Source organism: Bubalus bubalis, chromosome 9 (assembly GCF_019923935.1).
Source record: "Bubalus bubalis isolate 160015118507 breed Murrah chromosome 9, NDDB_SH_1, whole genome shotgun sequence".
In the NCBI taxonomy this organism is placed as follows: domain Eukaryota; kingdom Metazoa; phylum Chordata; class Mammalia; order Artiodactyla; family Bovidae; genus Bubalus; species Bubalus bubalis.
This window is the reverse complement of record NC_059165.1, coordinates 93,035,666-93,059,826: the sequence shown is the minus strand read 5'-3', so window position 1 is coordinate 93,059,826 and position 24,161 is coordinate 93,035,666. Positions and strand designations below refer to the sequence as shown.

The window sequence follows — 24,161 nt, the reverse complement described above, 5'->3', positions numbered from 1 at the left end:
AAACCTTTGCTGGGGGTTGAGTCCCTCCAGAACTCCTGGTCTGCAGCCTCCTCCTTTGAACCCAGGCCCACCCTAACCTCTCTCCCCTCTGATCCTGCCCCTGCCTCAGCCCCAGCTGAGCCCCAGCCCTCTTCTCAAACGTCGGCGAGGTCCCAGGCCTTTTCCCACCAGGACCCCGGCCTGCCTTGAACATCCTTCGTTTGGGACCTGGGCCAGCTTCCTCAGCCCCCTCTGCTCTGATCACTCTCCTTTGGGTTCCAGGGACCCAAAGGTCTGTCTCTTCACCTTCAGACCCTCTTTGACCAGATCCAGGGACCATTTCTGCTCTGATCTGGAGCCCCCACTCCCTTCACACACCAGATGCCTCACTCCCCTCACTTTGGGCCCTCTTTGCCCCTGTGACCCTGACGCTGCCCCACATTGCCCCCCAGCCCCTCAATCCAGAGCTAGATCTGGTTCCTGGAACCACAGCTATCCTCCCTGCAGAGACCCCCATGTCTCTTTCCTGATATTCATGGTTGCTCACTTCCTTCTAACATCCCCTAGTCTGGTGCTGTGACTTTGACCTGCTGTCCTCTGCCCAGCTCCTGTATACCCCCATGTTCCCTGCCATCCCCAGCATCTTGGAGCCTCTACCCAGAGACTTGCTGCAAACCCAGGGTGTTCTCCAGCGCCCCCGCCCCCTAGACTCCCCACGGACCCTCTCCCTTTAGTCTGGAAACCCAGAGCCAGTTTTGGTAAATTCAAGCCTAGGACCATTGCAGCTTCCTACATAGGATCAGCTCTCTCTTCACCCTCGTCTGCTGCCCCTGGCTTCCCGGGGCCCGAGGCCAGGAAAGACGGTGTGGGGCTGTGGGGGTGGCAGCTGAATTCCCCGCTTTTAGTGAGGGCAGGTTGGGGCGTCCCTGGCTGCTGGCGCCACTCAGGCGGCTCTGGCTGGTGAGGCGCTGTGTGGCAGTTGGGTTTCAGGGGTGGGGGTGCAGGAGGCATACCCCCATGCCCATCCTGGCTGCCCGGTGGCCCAGGATCACTGAATCCTATGCTCGGGGCACCCTCTCACTACAATTTCACTTCATCCTTGGTGTTGTACCTTTCTCTCAAGAGGTGAGGCATAGTTTATGATAGCTGAATGGGGATTTCTGCAGGGTGGGGTGAGTTCATTTCCCTTGAAGGGATCGAGCTTGAGGCCTCCTATCTGTATTGAGTTAGGAAACAAAATAGACCTTCAGTGTCCACTCTTAAGGCAGCTGGACCCTGGGAAAGTCTTACTGGACACCGCGCAGGTGCAGAGCAGGACTTCTGCCCCTAACCCCACTGGGCCCCCAGGGAGACATTTCAGGTCCATGGACATTCATTCACCTTGTGATGTGGGGGGGCCCTGGCAGGCTGTGGTTGTCTCTGTGAGTGAGACAGGGCAGCGTTCTGGGCTGGCGATGCAGGGAGACAACAGTCCTGCTCGGGGGGCAGGTGAGCCCCCCTGGACCAAAGAGTGCCATCCCACCATTGTCTGGTGTGACAGTTGCTGGCAGTTGTGATTCAAACTTGAACCAGAATGAAAAAGTTGGTTCCTCTGTTGCACTAGCCGTGTCTTAGGTGTTCAGGAACCACCACTCCTGAGGTGCCAGCCACCTCACTGGGCAGCGTGAAGAGGTGACCTTTCCTCCATGGCAGGAGTTTCCACTGGACAGCGCTGCTCCGGATCTTTGCGCCTGCAAGTGCAAGTGAAACCGGCCCCCAGAGGAAGGCCCGTGCCACCCCAGTCCAGTTCTTCGTCTGGGCTGTGTTCTCATGCAAATGTGGGAGGGAGAGGCCCCAGCTCTGAGCCCTGTCCCTTCCTCACGGCCCCAGGGGAGGCAGGAGAGACCGGTGTCCCTTATCGATCTTGAGTGGGTGAGCCAGCTGTAAGCAGTCCAGGAGGACTTCTGCTTCGGGATCTGGTTGTGGGGTTGGGGTGGGGACCCTTTGAATCCAGCATAGTCGGCCTTCTCTGCCTCCCCTGGGATGCCCCTGTGAAGGCCTCAGTGTGACGGGGAACAATGGGTCTTCCCCCCAGGCCTGCTTGCTTTGGGAGATTTTGGTTCTCTTGGCCTTCCTGGTGTGTTCTCTAGAACTTTCTGGCCCAGCTGAGAAAAGAGGGAGTTCTGCATTTGGCTCTGGGCTCCCAGGGAAAAGTCATTCTGGTTCCCTTTGCCCTGACCATACACCCACCTGTCTGATCCCTCCAGCCTCTAGTCTGTAGTTACTCATCTATTTTCTTTGGGATTTGATGGTGGGATTTTCTTTTTGGGCTCTGCAGCTGGTGGGATCTCAGTTTCCCATGCCTGTGTGGTCAGTGGTTAAGTCGTGTCCGACTCTTACCATCCCATGGACTGCAACCCGTCAGGCTCCTCTGTCCTTGGGGTTGTCCAGGCAAGAATACTGGAGTGGGTAGCCATTTTCTCCTCTAGGGGATCTTCTCAACACAGGGATTAAACCCATATCTTGCATCCTCTGCATTGGCAGGCAGATTCTTGACCACCTCGTCGCCTGGGAAATCCATCTTAGTTCCCTGACCAGAGATCAGACTTGTGCCTCCTGCAGTGGGAGCGCAGAGTCTTAACCACTGGCCACCAGGGAAATCTCAGGATTTGTATTTTTTAAGAGGGAATGTGGTGATGTATTTTGTGGGGCAGGTCTTTACTTACTTAGGGGTTATGGCTGGCAGGCATATGATCTACAAAGATGGTGGGGAAGGAATGGGCCTGGCTACAGACTGAGCAGATGCTGAAAAGGTGGGAAAGTTTGCTGGGGGGCTGGGGGCTGCCTAGGGAGCTAGAAGTGGTGTCAGTGTCTGGGGGTCCTGTTCCCCAAAGGCCCAGGGGTTCCTCCCTTTGCACAAGTGTCGGGCCTGGCTGCTGAAGTAGGTGGCCGACTCGTTGAACCACAGGTTGAACTGACGCTCGATAACGCTTCGTCTGCTAAGCCCGGACTTGGGAACAGCTTTCTGTGACCGTGCTCTGCTGCTCTGGAAGGGAGGTGTGTTTCTCACGGTGGAGGAAGGCCCATGTTACAGAGGAGGAGTCGAGGCTAGGGGCATGCTTGGATCTCTCGCTCTTTCCCCAGACCTTTTCCAGAGAACCTCGGGCCAACCCGGCTCTGAAGCTGTCATCTGGCAGGTCGGTCTGCCAGGCTTTAAAGCTGTGTTGTAACGTGCTTGAGAGCGAGGGCCAGAGCCTAACAACTCCCCTTCGTGTCCCCCACAGTTTGTAATGTGAAGTTTTGCACTTAGCTTTACCAACTGTCAGTTTAATGAAAGGGGCTAGGAACCACTCCCTTTGTCACCAGGTCCACTGGCTCAGGGAGAGATGCCTTCATCCAGTTGTTCATGTTCAGAATCTCCCGAGGCTGCTCCCTGGAGAACTTTGGGGTCAACCAGCATATCGTCTACATGTTGGTGGGCGTTCAATACAGATTTAAAGTATTAATATGTCTGGTACCAGGCCTCCCTGTTGGGCTGCTGGAGGTCGGGCTGCTGGAGGTCAGGCTGCCCAGCCCCCTGACAGCCCTGAGGATCATGGGTGTATTTGCTTATCCCCATGGTCTGCATAGGTGGCCCTAGTGGTAAAGAATCTGCCTCCAATACAGGCGATGTAAGAGAAATGGGTTTAATCCCTGGTCAGCCGGGAAGATCCCCCTAGAGAAGGGTATGGCAGCCAACTCCAGTATTCTTGCCTGGGGAAACCTTTGGATAGAGGAGCCTGGTGGGCTACGGTCCATAGGATCGCAAAGAGTTGGACACGACTGAAGGGACTTAGCACGCACAATAGTGGTCTGCTTGCTTATCCTTAGTGTCCAGAGACACATTCATTGAGTCCTTGTCACTTTGTCATTAACCTTGTGCCCCAGGACTGAGGCTGGTCAGAACCAGAAGAGGGTGCAGGGGCGGCCGCCAACCCTCTGTGGGCCAGTGGTCAGAGGCCCAGGCCCTCCTGTGGCTGTTGTGAGAGGTCCCCACCTCTGGGCAGGTGGTCCCTGCTTGAGAGGATTGACACAGAGGGAGGGACAGCTGGAGCCAGCTCTGATTCAGTGGCTGCTCTGGGAGCCCCTGCAGGGCCCCCAGGGAGAAAGTTCTGTGAAGAGTGTTTCCTTTGCGTTTGTGTGGCTGTGGTTCCATGGGGCCAGTCCCCTGCTTCCTCGCATCCCCCTTTGTGGCTGTGTGTGGACCACATGGCCAGTGACCCTGCTGGGTCCAGTCAGACTTGGCAAAATCATCCCAGGCCAATGAGGGGTCCTTCGGTGATTCCTTCTCCTGGGAGGGGAGGGGATTGTGCATCTGAGGGAATTCACAGCAGCCGCCAGACTTCAGGCATAACTAGGCCACTTGGTAAAGTGCGAATTCCCAGAGGGAAGGGTGTCTGCTGAAGAGAATTCCCACCAGCAGAGCTGGGGAAATCTTACAGACACTCGGTGTAGAAGACCTGCCTTTTGGGCCTGGGCGGCTGGCTGGGTTCTGGGTTTGAGGGCTTCGGGAAGGATCTAGGGGAGCAAGGGCTGTGAGGTGAGAGGAGCTGTGGGCCCCAGGCTGGCAGAGTCTCCACACCTGGAGGGATCTGGGCCAGCCAAGCCGTTGGCCTGCTTTGGAGGACTTAGGATTCTGGCCGTGGGGTTCCAAGTGCCTCCTGCCAGTTGGCCTGGAGCAAGGGTAGCGCCCGGCAGAGGCCCTCAGCCCAAGCTTAACTGTCCCCAGATGGCCCTGGGAACCCTTGTTCCGCTCAGGTTTTAGGGAGGTTTTCCCAGAGGTAGAATAGTTAACCCCTTCCAGGGCAGGGTTGGAATGTGCCCCTTTGTTCTGGGCTTTTGTTGGAGGAGGGGGTGGTGAAGTAGCCCCCCAATGAAATGCTGAACCACGGCAGTGACCGAGGCCCGCCCTCATCCCCAGAGGCTCTGCCTGCCTCCTGGCAGCCGAGTGGCAGGTGAGAGGTGTCAGTTGGGGCAGCACAGGCTTGTTAACCCGGCAGTAGTGGACACCCTTCCTGGAACAGCGGCTGAGGGTCTGCTTCAGTTGCTTGGTTCTGCTGAAGCTCGGTTCTGGGGAAGGAGTCCAGGTGGGGTGGGGAGGGAAGGGCAGAGCAGGTAATAAATCATCGAGACTCGCCAAGCTGGAGTAGCTGGCGAGGGCTCAGCTTTGCCTGCCTCTGCTTCAGCGTAGCTCGAGCGTCTCACTGATTCAGTGATTTTTTCCCTCATATTGTGGCCCCAGATCTGTTTGATTCCACCATCTTTACTTCTCAGAAGATTCCAGCACTTGAAGGAGACCCCCTCTCCTGGGTGCAGCGGTGCATAGCATGGTCCTCGGCCCCTGGGGTCTGGGGTTATTGAGGCTGAGCTGGTGCCAGCCCCCGAGGGCAGAGATGCTGCCTGGGCCCAGGCGGGGCTTTGGGCATGGCCCGCCAGCAGCAAAGATTACCCATCGCGCTTCAGAACCTTCCTGTTTACTTTGGCCTGTGGCGCGACTTTTTGGCACTCCCATCTTCCCCCTCTGATGGAGCTGTGGTCTTCCTTTCTTTCACAATCACGGCTCTGCTGCCTGCTGGTGTGCCCTGGGTGGGAACCCCATGTGATGAGACATGCCGGGCGTGCGGCCGAGGTGGAAGCAGGGTTGTGGATCTCTGGCCAGGTGAACAGCAGACCTGGGATTTAGTTCTAAAGTACCAGAAGCTGTTCCCAGGGTCTCGTCGTCATGATCTGGCTTCCCACCTGGAACCTTGCCCGCAGTCCAGGGATCGTCTCCTGACTTCTCAGCCTTAGAACAGGTTGGAGAGAAAGGCAGAGTGTGTTATACACTCGTGTATAGGGTGCGTGAGGCAGAGTGTGTTACACATTCAGTATCGGGTGTGGGGGGTGATTATGGCCTGTTCGGGACCATGTAAACATCGTTGGGATTTGTTTATCTTGAACGTTGCCCATAAGCAGTGCTCTGCAAATAGAAGCTTGTGGCTGATTTGAGCGTGACTTGTTTATCCAGACGTCCAGTCCTTTCCTCCAGCTTTTGGTGGGGTATTTCCCTTCGAGTGTCCCCATCCCCCCCGCCACTGCTCTGCCCGGCCAGGCTCCACGGGAATCACAGCCTCCCAGCTGCCCAGGGTCTCCTGTCTTTCCTCCATCCGCCCACGGGTCCTCCCAGCTCCCTTGTTTCAGGCTCCTTTTCTAGCCACTGCCTCCAGTTGCCTCCCAGCAGGCTTGTGGTCCATCTGTCTGTCCTAGTCTGCCTTCAGCCCAGACCATACACAGTTGCCCGGGGTACTTCTCACTCAGTGCTGTTTCCCCAACTCCATCACCTGCATGTAGCTTGCGGTCACTTCTCTTGTGTTAAATTGAAATACTCCATCTGGATCCCCACCCCTCCTGCCAGTGGGCTGGCTCTGGGGGGGTCTCTCTGCTCTATTTCTGAGCAGTCTCCCGGGACTGTGGTCCTGCCAGCAGGGGAGGGGCTCCTGCCGTTTTTACAGCTCACTCAGCACCCACAGCCTCCCACCAGTCCACACGTGGAGACCACCCTATACTTAACCGTCACCTCGGCCCTTCCCCGCAGGATGCGCCGCGTAGAACTCCCTGATTTAGGAAGCCTCTCTAGTGTAATCCTGTGTAGTTGACACCTCGGGTAGTGTGGCTACAGGATAGAGGGTAATTGGAGACAGCTGAGTGTGCTCAGGAGCAGGGTTAGGGTGAAGCATACCAAGGAGCTGGCTGTTTGTGGACGGTTGTGGAGACGAGGGCCTGCTTGGTTTCCAGTGTGGGGACCTATCAGATAGGGCTCCGCAGAGAGCAGCCCTGAGCCAGGGCGTCAGGGATGAGTGGACGTTCAGTCTGCAGAGGAGTGAGTGAGGGCTCCCTGGCTGTGGGCTCACAGCCGGGAAGGAGCAGACACGCCTGTGTTTGGGAATGGCTGGTGCCTGACAGAACGAGGAAACAGGGTGTGTGCATTCCCCGTGCATCCTTGGTTCACAGCCCCTACGGTGTGTCTGAAGCTTAGCAGCAGCTGCTTGTGAGCGAGTGCACGTGTGTGCGTGTGCACGGCTCTGCAGCATCCTCTGTCTGAATCAGGTGAAAACGTGAATCAGGAGCATCCCAGACTTGGGGAAACGCAGGCAGGCCGTGTGCTGAGGCTTTTGGACTTGACTCAGACTGAGAAGGGTGAGCCCTGAGTCCCAGGCAGTGACCGAGCAGGGGGAGGAAGGAGAGGGGAGGAGCAGGAGGATGCTGGTGGCGGGGTCTAAACCGGTAAAAGAGGCAGGCACTAGAGGGACTGTGGCCCCTGGGGATGCTCGGGGTCTGGTAGTGAGAAAGAGGGCGGAGGACGCAGAGAGAGGCTTCTGGTCCAGGCCCAGGCTGCCAAAGCCCAACGGGGGAGTCTCCTCCAGGATGTGTGGGATCTGGCGGCCTGCGTGCCCCTGGTTATCTTGGCACTTAGAAGCAAGTGTCCACTTGGCCTCCGCCTTCTTTGTAATGTTCTTGGTTTTGATACTAGGTATCAGGCTCTGTGTGAAGGAAGTTCGGGGAGGGTTTTCCAGGCCAGAGTGGTGTGTGCAGTGGGTCCCTGTCGGCGCTTCAGAATTTGTGAAGTTTGGGGGCTGCTCCCTTAGTGGGGAGAGGCCAACGCGTGTGTGAGGAGGGAAGTCTGGCTGCCAAGGCCGTGGCCCACCTGCACCTGTCCCCAGGTGGCTTCTTTCTTGGCTCCCCCCCCCCCATTCTCACCACAAACCATTGTTGGTGTGGGTGACTTGGGTGACCCTCAGGGTCTCTGTTCTCTGGGAGGCACTCTGTGGGATGCTGGATGATGACAGGGCTTTAATCAAGGACTGGCGAGGGTTGGCCAGGACAGCAGAGTGGCCCTCGGATGACCCCACACACGGGCCTGCATCTCCATACAGTAGAGCCATCTCTCATGGCCACGTAGCAGCTCAGTCTCAGACCCTGGGTTGCCTCACTTGTAGAGTGAAGTACAGCCCACTCTTCATTTGATGTGTTCTGCATCTGTACATTCAGTCAGTTGTGCAGCGAACATATTTGGGAAAAAAAATTACAGAAGGTGCCAAAAAGTAAAACTTGAATTTGCTGTTCCCTGGCACTGTTGACATTGCTGCTGCTGCTGCTGCTAAGTCACTTCAGTCATGTCCAACTCTGTGCGACCCCATAGATAGCAGCCCACCAGGCTCCCCCGTCCCTGGGATTCTCCAGGCAAGACACTGGAGTGGGTTGCCATTGCCTTCTCCAATGCATGAAAGTGAAAAGTGAAAGTGAAGTCGCTCAGTCATGTCTGACTCTTAGCGACCCCATGGACTATAGCCCACCAGGCCCCTCCGTCCATGGGATTTTCCAGGCAAGAGTACTGGAGTGGGTTGCCATTGCCTTCTCCGGTTGATATAGCACTTACTTGTATTTACAACTGTTTGCATAGCATCTGTGTTATACGAGGTATTATAAGTAACCCAGAGATGATGTCAAGTCTGTCGGAGGATGTCTGTAGGTCACGTGTAAGTGCTAAGTCTTTTTATGCAAGGGGCTTGAGCATCAGTGGATCTCGGTAGCCTCCGGTCCTGGCACCAGCCCCTCCCTCACGGGTCACACTGTTCTTTTTTCGGGAGATCTTGGTGAGCGTTACTGCTCTGGACGGGCTGCCAACCTAAGAGCAGAGCAGGCAAGCCACTAGCAGATGGTTTCCGATGGTGGAGGGTGCTGAGAGGACCACGTGGTGAAGAGCTGTGCGGCTGGGAGTGGGTGCTTTCAGACTGGGTGGTCAGGGAAGGCTTCCCTGAAGAAGCAGCTGTCAAGCTGAGACCTCAATGAGAGGAGCCAGCGAGCTGTGCAGAGCCTGGGGGAGAGGGGACCACAGGTGCCTGGGTCCTGGGGTGACTGGGGTGGAGATGCAGGGCCCTGGGTGGGCTTGCTGGGGAGACAAAGCATGTAGAGCAAACACATGCTCCCCACCCCCTGTGATTGGAGCCTCCTGGAGTCCCTTCACTGTCCGGCTCTGTATGCCACCTGGGGTGGGGTGGAGGGTGGATGGAGGGGCAGCCCACATCCCACGGCCCTGGGCTCTGCGCTGACCCTGCTGCTGCCTCTCTCCCTGCAGTGCACTGTCCAGGTCAAGTTAGAGCTGGGACACCGCGCCCAGCTGCGCAAGAAGCCCACCACGGAGGGGTTCACGCATGACTGGATGGTGTTCGTCCGCGGCCCCGAGCAGTGCGAGATCCAGCACTTCGTGGAGAAGGTGGTCTTCCGGCTGCACGACAGCTTCCCCAAGCCCAAGCGGGGTGAGTGCCCCCTTCGCTGGGGAGCAGCCGGCCTGAACTCCTTGGCCAGCGCTGCTCTGCCCCCACACGGGGGTGCCCCCCACCCTCCCTTCCCCCTCAGCTGTGAACTTGGTTGTCAGGAGAGCCCAGCAGAGGTGGTGACGGGTGTCTTGTGTCATTATTGAGGCTCCTGCTCTGAGGAGCATCCAGAGTATGTGGCCCGTGTTGGAGGGTGGGCAGGGTGGTGTATGACCACCCCGTGAGTAAGCAGGCAGTTGCTCACTGGGCCCATGTTGGCAGAGGAGAGATGCTCTTTCCAGAGCCCCTGGCATGTGGGGCCGGACCAGAAAAGGGAGGCGTACCTCCCCTGCCTCCTCCCCATTTCCCCCTCAGGCTGTGAGGCACAGGAACTTACCCAGGGTGCTGGGTCAGAGGCCGCTTCCTAGAGAATTTGATGGGGAATTGGGGAGCTCTGTGAGGTCGGGGCCTGTCTGCCGTGTCACCATTTGGTACCCTGCGTGAAGCCTAGTATGTCACAGGGGTCCCATAAATAGTCCTTGAATGGATGTGTTGATAAAGGAACAAAGGACCCTGTGCTCCAGAAGGGCTTCGGGAAACGGAGAGCTGCTGCCGGGCTGCAGTGGGGCCAGAGGGTTGGGGGTGAGGCTGCGCTGATGAGATGAGAGTATGGAGCCTGTCCTGGGACCCACTGGGGCCTGGGCCAAGGCCCACAAGTATCTTACTGTCCAGCCAGGAGGTGACGTGTGTCACAGAAGTAGACACTCCTGGTTCAGGGGGGACGGCAGCTCCAGATTCCTAGTGGCATAGTGGCCATTGTTCTTCCTTCTGGATTCTTCCATCAGCTTTCAGCTCTTCCTTTCCTTCATTTCTCCTTTCCTGACTTTTCAGTTCTCTTCCTTCTTTCCTCTCTGAGCCTCTTGGAGAGAGCAGATCAGGTTCCTGATAATAGCAGATACCTGGAAAGCACCTGGTAGTAATAGTAATATAATAATGCAAAGCACCTGGTAATAATAATAATACTACATGCCACTTATCAGGCACGTTTTGCTCGTAAGCTCTTTTCGTTTGCCCCACAACCCTCTTTTACAGAAGAGGAAGCAGGCTCAGGGGTCTGGATAAGCTGCCCGAGCTTTAAAGCAGGGGTCCACGCGGTGTGGGCCGGGTCTGCAGGTTTTGATTGGCGCTTGGTCACTCCCGTTCATTCCACGGTCACTGACTGTGCCATGGAGCAGCAGAAGCTGGGCTGCCTCCTCCTGGCTGGGCGCCTGCTTTCCCTCTCCCGTCCAGTCCCCTTCTCGCAGTGGTGATTCCCATCCACTCACAGAGACCGAGACGTTGGCAGGGCTGGTGGTGCCCAGGATCCCCTTCCATGTCTCTGTGTGGAGACTGAGCTCCCAAGAGGCCTGGTCACTTATTTGTGGTCACGTGGAAGTGGCACATTCTCCAAGCTCCCAGTGTCTGAAAAATGGGTTCTGGGTGAAGCATACTGTTTTGCAGAGGCAGTTTGCAGCCGCAGTTGAGTAGCTGAACCGTCCTTGTTTGCGAAGCCTATGGGTGCAGCCTCTATATAGAGGGCAGCTGCATCACATGGTGGTGGTGGTTGTCACTAAGTCATGTCCGACACTTTGCGACCCCATGGACTGTAGCCCCCCAGGCTCCTCTGTCCATGGAATTTCCCAGGCAAGAAGACTGGAGTGGGTTGCCATTTCCTTCTCCAGGGGATCTTCCCGACCCAGGAATCAAACCCATGTCTTCTGCATTGGCAGGTGGATTCTTTACCGCTGAGCCACCCTGCATCACATGAATTAGATGGTAGATGCTTACTTGCCATTTGTTTAGTGATCAGGGAAAATCAGATAAGGTGAAGCAGCCAGTGAATTCCTAACAGGACTCCAGCCTCTGAAGTTATACTTTATTTGCTTAAAAAGTGTCTTTTAAATCAGAATATACACCCCGCACAGACCCAGCAGGAATGAACCTGGTGGGCATCTCCACCTCCCAGCTCATCAATGGTGGTCCCACCCCAGGGGCAGCCTTCTAGTCCTTTCTGGGTTGTGTCCCTTCCTTACCACTTTAAAGCTGTAGAAGCGAATTCACTTCTTATTTCTAGATTTTTCACTTTAAAAATTTATTAACTTTCTAACCTGAAAGTTCAGACTCTTTCCTAAGCTTCGCCCCCTCACATCCCCGCCAAGCAAGGGGTTTGCATTTGGCCACAGTTCGCTGCTATATCTCTGGGGCTGAAAGGATACAGTAGGTGCTTTCTAAATGTTTGCCAAGAGAATGGATGGGTTCTCCAAAGCTGTCGGCTTTGGCCAGGGTCTCCTGACTTTCCACTTAGGAAGAGAAGGGTAGGAGCAGCCCGTCTTCCTTGACCCTTATGCCCCTTCTGGGAGCTACACTCAACTTGGTTACGGTTGTTCCACTCCAGGTTAGAGAGTAAGTCTAGAAGTCGTTAACTGTGAGGATCATTGACTATATTGATGCTCTCCACCGTTGGAATGGTTCTCTCTCAACTCTGGGCAACTTGCTCCAAGGAGAATGCTCAAGGTCATGCCAAGGTCAGATAGGGTCTTTTTTGTCATCCTTGCTTAAAACTTGGCCCCGTTTTGGGACTTCCCTGCTGGTCCAGGGGTTAAGAATTCATCTGCCAATACAGGGGACATGGGTTTGGTCCTAGATTTGGGAACTGAGATCCCACATTGTTGTTATTTATTTGCTAAGTCCTGTCTGACTCTTTGCAACCCCATAGACTGTAGCCTGCCAGGCTCCTCTGTCCAAGGGATTCTCCAGGCAAGAATACTGGAGTGGGATGCCAGTTCCTTCTCCCAGGGATCCTCCCAACCCAGGGATCGAACCCATGTCTCTCACGTCTTCTGCATTGCAGGCAAATTCTTTACTGCTGAACCACCAGGGAAGCTTAAGATGCCATATGCCATGGGGCAAGTAGACACGCATGCAGCAACCAGAGAGGCCATGTGCCACAACTGGAGAGGCGCCCGAGCGCGCAGCTGCAGAAAAGCCCTCGTGCTGCAGTAAAGACCCAGCTCAGCCGAAAAAAGAAATTTGGCCCCATTTACTTGGCTTCATACTTGGCCTGTGGCTTTGTGAACACCTTTTGCTTCTTCCTCCCCATCCCTGCATTTGTCTTTTTCATCAGAGGTGCTTTGCCTTTTTCCCCATACCCCCATCATTTCATTTATTCAGTGGAGACTCCCCTCTTCCTCTGGATATTTCATTGCAGCCTCTTCCTCTTCTGATGAGAACTGGCTCCTCTCCAGACCACCTCATTAGCCATCACACTGGGACTTACTTTACTTTTCTCCTCAGGGATTCACCTAACACCCTGTGTTTTTGTTCATTTTCCTGTTTTACTGGAGTAATTTATCAAGAAGTTTCCCAAGGAACTAATTACTGAAGCAATTTCTGAAGAAAGGTGTGTAGGGAATAAAGTCTTAGTGTATCTAGAGTGGCCTGTTCTGGCCCCACGCTTGAGCGCTAGTTGAGCTGGGTGTAATGTTCCAGTTGGAGAGTGACTATCATTCAGAGTTTGAGCGTGTTGCTTTGTCATCTTCTGAGGAACCTGATGCTGTGGGTTTCTCATTCTGTTGCAGGTGATGTGTTTTTTAGTGTTTTTGTCTTTTCTCTAGAAGGACTTAAGATGGTTTTTATGACCTTTCTGGGGACTTTTTTGGTTTGTTTGTTCATCATATTGAATCTTTTTTGGTTCATTTGTTCATCATGTTGGACATTTGGTGCCCTTCATTTTAGTTCTGGAAGGTTCTCTCCTATTTTTTTTTTTTCCTATCTGTTTAATTTCTGTTTTCTCTTTCTAGAATGCTTGTTATGTAACTTCTCTATGTTTAAGTTTTCTCATCTGTAAAATGGGAACAAGTGCATTTGGCTCACAGTGTTGTTGGGAGTTGATGGTATAAGATTATGGGAACTGCCTGGCACACAATAGGTGCTTTATGAATATTAGCTGCTGTTGACATATGTTTAATTCATGGGGTTGTTTTTGCACCTCTCACCTTTTCTTAAAAAAATTTTTTTTATCCTTACATTCTGGGAGATTCGGTTGACTTCATTTTCTGGTCATTCTGATAAATTAAACCACTGTAAATACTGTATTTACTGTATTTGTAATGTCTAAGAGCCCTTTCTTACTCTCTAATTTTCATTTTTGAAAGTATCTTGTTTTCATTTGTCGAGCTTGTCTTCCCTCGGAGGACATTGACTTTGGTTTTTTTCTTTCCTTTTCCCAAGTTCCCTGGGAGAAGCTAAGGTGGCCTCTAGGGCGCATGGGACAGCCTGGATCCTGAGCTGCGGGATGCCAGGTGGTGCAGGTTTCAGAGGGAATGAGAAAGTGGTATGGTGTGGGCTGCATGTGACGTGCCCAGCCAGCACCCACGGAAGATGACCAAAGAGCAGGAGACCTGTTGGAATTGGGATTGGGGCTGAGGTCAGCCCCACAGAGTTCCCTGCCCGTTGTCCCATCGGCAGGGCTACTCCTGACTTCCGGGTGGGCTGACTATCCCACTGAAGGTGACTTGCTCCCTCCTGGGGACCAGAGGCATGCCCTGGGCCTCTGTCACCAGCTGGGCACCCGACACCGCAGACGTGGATCATGAATGAATGCAGCATTTGGTGGCAGTAATGACTCACATTCATGCCCCGAGGTCAGGTGACAGTGCTCTGGGTGCTCAGCTGAGGAGCTGGCCACTGGTGCCACCAGGAGGCTCTGCTGCGGTGGGTGCTATGGCCGGGTCATGACTGCCCCCTCGCCCCTGGCGGGAAGTCAGGCCAGCCGAGCAAGCCTCATACCCCATGTGCCGGCCACGTGCAAGGTGCTGGCCTGTCATTATGTTCCAGCCATTTGCGACCCGCTTAAGAGTTACAGTCCAGACACACGTGTGTAAAGGTGTTAACAGGTGGCAGGGTTTTTTCCTACCTCTTGGTCACCACGGGAGAAGGTGGGGTGGAGGACATGAGGGGTTGATCTGCGCTGTTCTGTTTTTCCTAAAAGCAGGAGAACAGTGTTTTCCCATTAGTCGCGTCGTGACAGCATACATGTCAAAACATTGACAGTGCGTCCTGGAGAGTGGGACTGTGGGAGATTGTTTTACCTCTGTTCTGTGTTCTTGGGTTCTCTCTCTTTCTCCCTCCCTCCCTCCCTCCCTCCCTCCCTCTTCCCTGGGGATGCTGTGGTCCCTAGGGATGCTGTGCTTAGGTGCTGCAGTGGAACCCAGGCAGCAAGCTCCATCTTAGACCAGGTCACCTCCATCTAGTGTCCATGTCCCTGGCCCCGAGCAGGGCCCCAAGTCACGTGCTCACATGGGTGATGGCAGGAGGTGGGCACAGCAGAGAGCCTGCCCTGCAGGGAGACCAGGGCTCCCCAGGCCTGGCATCTCGCCCAAGCCTCACTTGCTGCTCTCAGCTGGTTGAACCCACACGCCCAGTGGCCAATGCCGGCTACTCTGCCTCAGCTGGTCTCTGGCCCCTTCCCACACACTCTCCCTCCCCAGGGTGGCAGGGGTCCCCTTTCTCCTGTTCTGCTGCTTCTCTCCCCCTGGGACCCCTCTGATGTAGACCAGGCCTGGGATCTCTGCTCCTGGGGAGCCGGCCTCCTGCAGAACCCACTGAGCCCAGAGAGGAGGCAGAATGCGTGTGCTTCCTCCTGCTGGGTGCTGATGGCACGTCATCTGTCTCTTTTCAGTGTGCAAGGAGCCCCCCTACAAGGTGGAGGAGTCGGGGTATGCTGGCTTCATCATGCCCATCGAGGTGTACTTCAAGAACAAGGTAGGGTCCTGGGGAGTGGTGGGAGGACGCACAGCGCACACGAGGTGAGGGGACCAGTAGTGCATGCGCGGCAGGGTGGATGGTGACACGTGTGACGGAGACGCCATGTCAGGCGCCCGCGGGTGGAGTGTCGCATCCATCTCTCCATGGCGGTCAACTGGGGAGCTGGCAAGTCGGGGAGCAGCAAGCCATGGCCCCATCAGTCATGCTAGAAGTGGCAGGGTCCCTGGCTCAGCTCTCACATGCTGGGGTGGGCCCAGAGGCCTTGGACTGTCACCGTGGGAGGAGAGGGTACGATCTGGAAGGTACCTGGACGTTCAACACAGGCTGTTGGTTGGAGGCCCTTGTGCATCTTCTGAACCAGAACCGTTGACGGCCTTGGGGGAGAGAGCTTTTAGAATTGTTGAGTGAGAAAAGCAAGTTGTGTGTATGGTATTTATAGAAAAAAGGGATCATACGTACGAAAGATGGTAAAGGTAATCCGGGTGGTAGGATCACAGGAGGGTGTTCTCTCTGTAGTATTCGTCTCTATGTGCTTACAGTGGGAAAAAATAGAAATCATCTCAGAGTGTTCAGGCTGTGATAACACAATACCACAGACAGGGCGGCTCAGAAACACCAGAAGTTGTTTGCTTAGTGTTCCGGTGCCTGGAGGTCCTGGCCTAGGCGCTGGCATGGCCAGGGGAGGGCCGCGCTCCAGGTCACAGGCTCCTCTTGCCGTGCCCTCCTGTGGGGAAGCACGAGCAGTCTGTGGAAGCACCAGTCCCCTTCCACGGGCTCCATCCTCGTGACCCAGGCCCCTCCCAGCACCATCACGTGGTGGGTGGGACGCAGCCCAGAAACTGGGGACACAGTTCAGACCAGAGCTTTTTTCCTGAAGCCCAATACCCAGCATTTAACCATTGTCTGCCTGGCAGCAAGCCTCTGTTGCTTCTCGCAGGTGTGGCCAGCCGGCACTTTACCTGACTCTGAATGCCCGCTGGCCAGGTGCTTCTCCATGTATGCAGCTGGACTGGCTGTGGGCAGCTCTGCCACCCCTCAAGGGGGGCGACATCCTGGGGGGCCCATGAGTGCCACCGCTCACTTGACAAGCCACTTCTTCTGAGAATCCCTGGTGTCAGGGGCAGAGCTTGGGGGCACTGAGGAACATTTCATTGGGTGTGGGATTTGATGGTGGGGCTGCAGGTCACCCTGATTTTCTGGGCGTCAAGGTGACTGGCCGCTGATGAGAGGAGAGCCCAACCTGTCTGCACAGGCACAGGAGGGGCACTGTGCCCCTGGGGGTGTTGGCGCCCTGTGGCTTAGGGAGGCAGACCCCGGGAGGCCTCCTACTGCTTGGGGAGTGTGGAGGAGGGCCAGGGCTGGGGTGAGTCCCTGGCAGGTATGTTTCCAGCCTTTCTGCCCCGCGGGGAGGCTGTGCAAATGAAATGCTGATTGGAGCCCCTCTAGGTGGCTGGGGAGATAGAGCAAGTGCATCTGGAGAAAGCGATGTGCATGGATACCTCCGTATCTGCAGCGCTGGGCAGTGGGGCTGGCGTGGAGCTATAAGCCCGTTCTCAAGATGAGTGCTGGGTGCTCTCCTGTGCCCTGTGTCCCATTACTAGAATCCTCTGCCCCTGGTGGCAGCTTTGCCCTCAGGGCTGTAGTGGGCAGCCCTGCACTGTGAGACTACCTGGGGAGGGACTGGGGTGCAGGTCACAGGTCCCATTGGGTGCACCTCACGTTCTGCTGGGTGATGCTTATTACTGAGTACTTGGCCAGGCCCCAGAGGGTGGTCACATCCCCAGCCTGCGTGCAGGAGTGCCTAGATGCCCAGTCATATGGGCTGGGCCGCACCTTGATTGTGGGGGCTCACTTGGACCAGCAGAGCTTGTGTTCACGTATGTGTACCCAAAACGGATGTGACCCAGGATGATGGCCATTCTTGAATTCTGATGTTTGCTTGCTTCTTCAAGTGTTGTCTAAATGTGGGTCCCTTTGGAGGTTGGTAAAGCTCAGACAGGTGTGGAAAAGCAAGGGCGGGTTTACGGCAGAAGCAGCTGCTGCAGGTGTGGGATGTGTGTGATCCAGGGCCATCTGGGGAGGACTTGCTAGTCGCTTCTCCCAGTGTCCCCCCACCCATTCCCCACCCCCCGCCCCCCACGCAGGCAAGAGCTGCCATTGGAGTTGAGCCCTGCTCACCGTTCAGTCATCAGTTAGGTGAGCTGATCGTGGCTTTGCTAAGCAGTGAGGAGCAGCTGTGGACAAGCCACTTCTCTGGACCCGTTTCTCTGTCTACAAGATAGATTTCAGTCGTGTCTGCTTCTCGGGCTGTTGGGAAGATTAGGAGAGCTGGAAGGGAGGGCACGTGGTCTGGTCCCAGCACGGAGTGAGCGCTTCATCATTGATGTCACTGCAGGGTCAGCCTGGGCACGCAGAGTGAACAGAGCAGGCAGTCTCTAAGGCCTTAGGCCCCGGGAGTCGAGGCCCCAGGGATGAAGGAAGGTGACAGGTGGCCTCTCCGAGCAGTGGGGTGGATGTGCACCCAGAACAGGAAGGGCTGTCTCTCAGACGCAGGACATTTTCTTGTGTAAGCCTGTGGCGTTCTGGCTACATCTGCCCCTGGCCATGGCACCTGCTGTGGACGGTGGAATTCTGAGTTCCATGGTGTTTGGCACGAGCACTTATCTGAGGCCGCGTTCTGTTTGACTTGTTGGCAGGATGTTCTTATACAGATAAACCACTCCTTTCCCCAAAGCCCGGGTGGAAAAAAGAGGGGTGGGGTTGGGTTCTTTTGACTTAAAAGTTCTTCTGGGCATTGCTGAGCTGTTAGTATTCACTTGCTTTTAATGCCAAATGCAGCATCCTTCCCAGCACCTCTCCTCTGGCTCTGGTTCTCCAGACCCTGTCCAGGTGTCCAGGAGCTTAGCTTTCTCTGACAGTAGCCATCAAATTAGCACAGACCCGCAGATCAGGGCTCAGCCCCGCAGTGTACCCTGTGGCCGGTGCCTCTGGTGCTTCTGATGGACCAGCTGTAAATCAGGGTTTCCCACAGCCCCCTCAGGCTCTGGGGTCTGGTGAAACAGCTCACAGAACTCTGATCGACATTTTACTTCCTGTTTTGGGTTTAGTATGTGGGATGCAGGTCAGAAGCAGCCGGCTGGGAGAGCGGCGGAGCCTGATGTGGGTAGGGGAGGGACTTCCAGGCCCTTCCCCTGCCACACCTACACCTGCACACTGGCCTGCTCTCCCTGAGGGCTCCGAACCCCATGGTTAGGGGTTTTATGGAAGCTTTGTTAACAAGGCATGAGTCAGTCCCTGGCCATTGTGACTAACTCAGTCTCCACCCTCCCCCGCCTTGGAGCTTGGAGGTTGGGACAGGGGATGAGCTTCTCATCAAAACTTGGTCTTTCTGGGGACCAGCCCCATCCTAAGCCACCTAGGGGCCCACCTGGAGCTACCTCGTTAGAGCACAGGACGCTCCTGTCACCCCATCATTCAGGAGATCCCAAGATCAGGTAAAGAATCTGCCTGAAATTTGGGAGACCTGGGTTTGATCCCTGGGTTGGGAAGATCCCCTGGAGAAAGGAAAGGCTACCCACTCTGGTATTCTGGCCTAGAGAATTCCATGGGCTGTATAGTCCATGAGGTTGCAAAGAATCAGACACAACTGAGCAGTTTCCAAGATCAGAAACTGGGGTCAAAGGCCAAATGTTTTCCTATGATATGACAGTTGTAAAATAGAATTTTTACTGAGGTGAAATTCACGTCCTGTGCAGTTAAGCATTTTAAAGTGTATAATTCATCAGCATTTACTGCATTTGTAATGCTATGCAACCTCTCTAATGTCAGATGTTTTGTCTCCCCATCCCTACTCTCATCTTCCAGCAGCCTCTGATCTGCTTTGTGTCTATGGATTTGCCTGTTGTGAACATTTCACACAAAAGGAATCACACAACACGCAGCCTTTTGTGTGTGGCTTCCTTCACTGAGCTTCGTGTCCTCAGGGTTCACCAAGTTGTCCTGTGTGTCCGTGCTTCATTGCTTTTAATGGCTGAATAATATTGCATTGTTTGAGCATTCTTTGGCATTGCCTTTCTTTGGGATGGGAATGAAAACTGACCTTTTCCAGTCCTGTGGCCGCTGCTGAGTTTTCCAAATTTGCTGGCATATTGAGTGCAGCACTTTGACAGCATCATCTTTCAGGTTTTGCAATAGCTCAACTGCAATTCCATCACCTCCACTAGCTTTGTTCGTAGTGATGCTTTCTAAGGCCCACTTGACTTCACATTCCAGGATGTCTGGCTCTAGGTCAGTGATCACACCATCGTGATTATCTGGGTCGTGAAGATCTTTTTTGTACAGTTCTTCTGTGTGTTCTTGCCACCTCTTAATATCTTCTGCTTCTGTTAGGTCCATACCATTTCTGTCCTTTATTGAGCCCATCTTTGCATGAAATGTTCCCTTGGTAGCTCTGATTTTCTTGAAGAGATCTCTAGTCTTTCCCATTCTGTTGTTTTCCTCTATTTCTTTGCATTGATCACTGAGGAAGGCTTTCTTATCTCTCCTTGCTATTCTTTGGAACTCTGCATTCAGATGCTTATATCTTTCCTTTTTTCCTTTGCTTTTTGCTTCTCTTCTTTTCACAGCTATTTGTAAGGCCTCCCCAGACAGCCATTTTGCTTTTTTGCATTTCTTTTCCATGGGGATGGTCTTGATCCCTGTCTCCTGTACAATGTCATGAACCTCATTCCATAGTTCATCAGGCACTCTATCTATCAGATCTAGGCCCTTAAATCTATTTCTCACTTCCGCTGTATAATCATAAGGGATTTGATTTAGGTCATACCTGAATGGTCTAGTGGTTTTCCCTACTTTCTTCAATTTAAGTCTGAATTTGGTAATAAGTAGTTCATGATCTGAGCCACAGTCAGCTCCTGGTCTTGTTTTTGTTGACTGTATAGAGCTTGTCCATCTTTGGCTGCAAAGAATATAATCAGTCTGATTTCAGTGTTGACCATCTGGTGATGTCCATGTGTAGAGTCTTCTCTTGTGTTGTTGGAAGAGGGTGTTTGCTATGACCAGTGCATTTTCTTGGCAAAACTCTATTAGTCTTTGCCCTGCTTCATTCCGTATTCCAAGGCCAAATTTGCTTGTTACTCCAGGTGTTTCTTGACTTCCTACTTTTGCATTCCAGTCCCCTGTAATGAAAAGGACATCTTTTTTGGGTGTTAGTTCTAAAAGGTCTTGTAGGTCTTCATAGAATCGTTCAACTTCAGCTTCTTCAGCATTACTGGTTGGGGCATAGACTTGGATTACCGTAATATTGAATGGTTTGCCTTGGAAATGAACAGAGATCATTTTGTTTTTGAGATTGCATCCAAGTACTGCATTTTGAACTCTTTTGTTGACCATGATGGCTACTCCATTTCTTCTGAGGGATTCCTGCCCGCACAATTGCACTCATCTCACATGCTAGTAAAGTAGTGGTCAAAATTCTCCAAGCCAGGCTTCAGCAATACGTGAACCATGAACTTCCTGATGTTCAAGCTGGTTTCAGAAAAGGCAGAGGAACCAGAGATCAAATTGCCAACATCCGCTGGATCATGGAAAAAGCAAGAGAGTTCCAGAAAAACATCTATTTCTGCTTTATTGACTATGCCAAAGCCTTTGACTGTGTGGATCACAATAAACTGTGGAAAATTCTGAAAGAGAGGGGAATACCAGACTACCTGACCTGCCTCTTGAGAAATCTGTATGCAGGTCAGGAAGCAACAGTTAGAACTGGACATGGAACAACAGACTGGTTCCAGATAGGAAAAGGAGGACGTCAAGGCTGTATATTGTCACCCTGCTTATTTAACTTCTATGCAGAGTACATCATGAGAAACGCTGGACTGGAAGAAACACAAGCTGGAATGAAGATTGCCGGGAGAAATATCAATAACCTCAGATATGCAGATGACAGCACCCTTATGGCGGAAAGTGAAGAGGAACTAAAAAGCCTCTTGATGAAAGTGGAGAGTGAAAAAGTTGGCTTAAAGCTCAACATTCAGAAAATGAAGATCATGGCATCTGGTCCCATCACTTCATGGGAAATAGATGGGGAAACAGTGGAAACAGTGTCAGACTTTATTTTTTTGGGCTCCAAAATCACTGCAGATGGTGACTGCAGCCATGAAATTAAAAGACGCTTACTCCTTGGAAGGAAAGTTATGACCAACCTAGATAGCATACTGAAAAGCAGAGACATTACTTTGCCAATAAAGGTCCGTCTAGTCAAGGCTATGGTTTTTCCAGTGGTCACGTATGGATGTGAGAGTTGGACTGTGAAGAAGGCTGAGCACCGAAGAATTGATGCTTTTGAACTGTGGTGTTGGAGAAGACTCTTGAGAGTCCCTTGGACTGCAAGGAGATCCACCCAGTCCATTCTGAAGGAGATCAGCCCTGGGATTTCTTTGGAAGGAATGATGCTAAAGCTGAAACTCCAGTACTTTGGCCACCTCATGCGAAGAGTTGACTCACTGGAAAAGACTCTGATGCTGGGAGGGATTGGGGGCAGGAGGAGAAGGGGACGACAGAGGATCAGATGGCTGGATGGCATCACTGACTTGATGGACGTGAGTCTGGGTGAACTCCAGGAGTTGGTGATGGACAGGGAGGCCTTGCGTGCTGTGATTCATGGGGTCGCAAAGAGTCGGACATGACTGAGCAACTGAACTGAATATTCCATTGTTTAGACTCGATTCCCCCCACCCACATATATACAGTCACTTCTCCTTCATCAGAATAGTTACATAAAGTTACCAGGAACACTGAGTTAGTGAAAACTGAACCTTTGCTGCAAGGGGCCTAGAGGTTAAGTTCCTGTGAGCCTCTTGTCACAGTTTTGTCAGCAGAGGGACACATAGCCGTGTTTTCTGGGCACTTCTGTTTGAAGGCTCCTTATTCATATTGTTGACTGTTAACAGTGGACTCACAGCAGCATCATTCCTGCTGGCACTAAGCTTGTCTGGCAGACATTTTCTCTGGAAGACGCCTCACAGCTCTCCTGGGATTGGGAACCCTGGATAGTACCTTAGCACTGTGCCTGGGCCATTTCAGATAGCAGGGGCACAGAAAGGAGGGAAAGATGGCACCAGTACACCGAGAGAAGGACGATCATTTGGTGTGAGAAGTGCATAGGACGGCGAAGTGTGGCTTGTTCAACAGTGGCTGGGGATGACACATTTTGAGTTAATTTTTGTGTGTGGGATGAGTTAGGGTCTAGCTTCATTCTTTTCCATATGCTCTTTCAGTTTTCTGAGCACCATTTGTTGAAGAGACTGTTCTCCCCCCACCATGGAGTAACTGTAGCATCATTGCTGGAAATCAATTGGTTGTGTATGGTTAGCTTTCTCTCTGGACTCAGTTCTGTTCCATTGGTGTTTATGTTTGTCCTTAGACCAGGGCTTCCCTTGTGGCTCAGCTGGTGAAGAGTCCACCTGCAGTGCAGGAGACCTGGGTCTGATCCTTGGGGTGGGGAGACCCCCTGGAGAAGGGAAAGGCTACCCACTGCAGTATTCTGGCCTGGAGAATTCTTTGGACTGTATAGTCCATGGGGCCTCATAGAGTCGGACATGACTGAGTGACTTTCACTTTCACTTTTATACCAGTACCATACTGTTTGATTACTACAGTTATGTCAGAAGTTTTGAAATCGGACTATGTGGGTCTTCCAACTTGGTTGGGGTTTTTGTTTGTTTTTTAATATGGTTTTGGTTGTTGTGGGCCTCTTGGCATTATGTATGGATCTGACATTGGACTTTTCCATTTTTGCAGAAGAGACCACTGAAATTTTGACAGGGATCGCATTGAATCTGTAAACACTTTGGAGACATTGCCATCTTAACAATATTAAAGTCTTCCAGTCCATGGACAGGGGATGTCTTTTCATTTACAGGTCTTCTTTAATTTCTTTTCCAAAATGTTTGGTAGTTTTCATGTACAAGTATTTTACTTCCTCGGTTACATTTTTTCCTAGATATTTTAGTCTGTTGTATGCTATTATAAAATGGAATTGTTTCCTTAATTTCCTTCTGGAATGTTCATTGCTGGTATATAGAAACATAGCTGATTTGTGTGAATGTTGATCTTGTCCTCTGCAACTTCACTGAGTCTGTTTATTATCTTTAGCAATTTTTCTTGGCTTCTTTGGGATATTCTGCATAAAGGATATCATTTGCAAATGGAGGTAGTTTCACTTTTTTTCCTGTCAGTTTGGATCTGTTCAGTCACTAAGTCTTGCCCAACTCTTTGTGACCCCATGGACTGCAGCATGCCAGGCTTCCCTGTCCTTCACTGTCTCTGTTTGCTCAGATTCATGTCATTGAGTCGGTGATCCTGTCTAACCATCTCATCTTCTGCTGCCCTCTTTTGCCTTCAGTCTTTGCCAGCATCAGGGTCTTTTCTGGTGTGTCTCTCTTCCCATCAGGTGGTCGAAGTATTGGAGCTTTAGCTTTAGTGTCAGTCCTTCCAATGAATATTCAGGGTTGATTTCTTTTAGGATTGACTGGTTTGCTCTCCTTGCTTTCCAAGGGATTCTCAGGAGTCTCCTTCAGCACCACCATTTGAAAACATCAATTCTTTGGCACTTAGCCTTCTTTATGGTCCAACTTTCACATCCATAGATGACTACTGGAAAACCCATACCTTTGACTATGGGAACTTTTGTCAGCAAAGTGATGTCTCTGCTTTTTAATGTGCTGTCTAGGTTTGTCATAGCTTTCCTTCCAAGGAGCAAGCATCTTTTAATTTCATGGCTACAGTCACCATCTGCAGTGATTTTGGAGTTCAAGGGAAGAAAATCTGTCACTGTTTTCAGTTTTTCCCCTTATATTTGCCATGAAGTGATAGGACTGGATGCCAGGATTTTAGTTTTTTGAATGTTGAGTTTTAAGCCAGCTTTTTCATTCTCCCACTCTCATCAGGAGGCTCCTTAGTTCTTCTTTGCTTTCTAGCGTTGCAGAATACCTTTTAGTATTTGAACACCTTTTTTCTTTTTCTTGCCTCATTGCTCTGGCCAGGACTTCAGTACAGTGTTGAATAGTA

The 24,161-nt window shown here is 52.6% G+C and overlaps 1 protein-coding gene across 2 annotated transcripts in view; it reads left to right on the top strand.

Moving 5' to 3' along the window:
- The window catches only part of MLLT1 (MLLT1 super elongation complex subunit), a 69,409-nt gene that overhangs the window by 1,140 nt on the left and 44,108 nt on the right, over positions 1 to 24,161 (top strand). For both annotated transcript variants that reach the window (XM_025293310.3, XM_025293309.3), the window contains exons 2-3: positions 9,113 to 9,293; positions 15,010 to 15,092. In XM_025293310.3, coding sequence (XP_025149095.2) covers positions 9,113 to 9,293; positions 15,010 to 15,092 — 264 coding nt within the window. The remainder of the gene's footprint in view (positions 1 to 9,112; positions 9,294 to 15,009; positions 15,093 to 24,161) is intronic.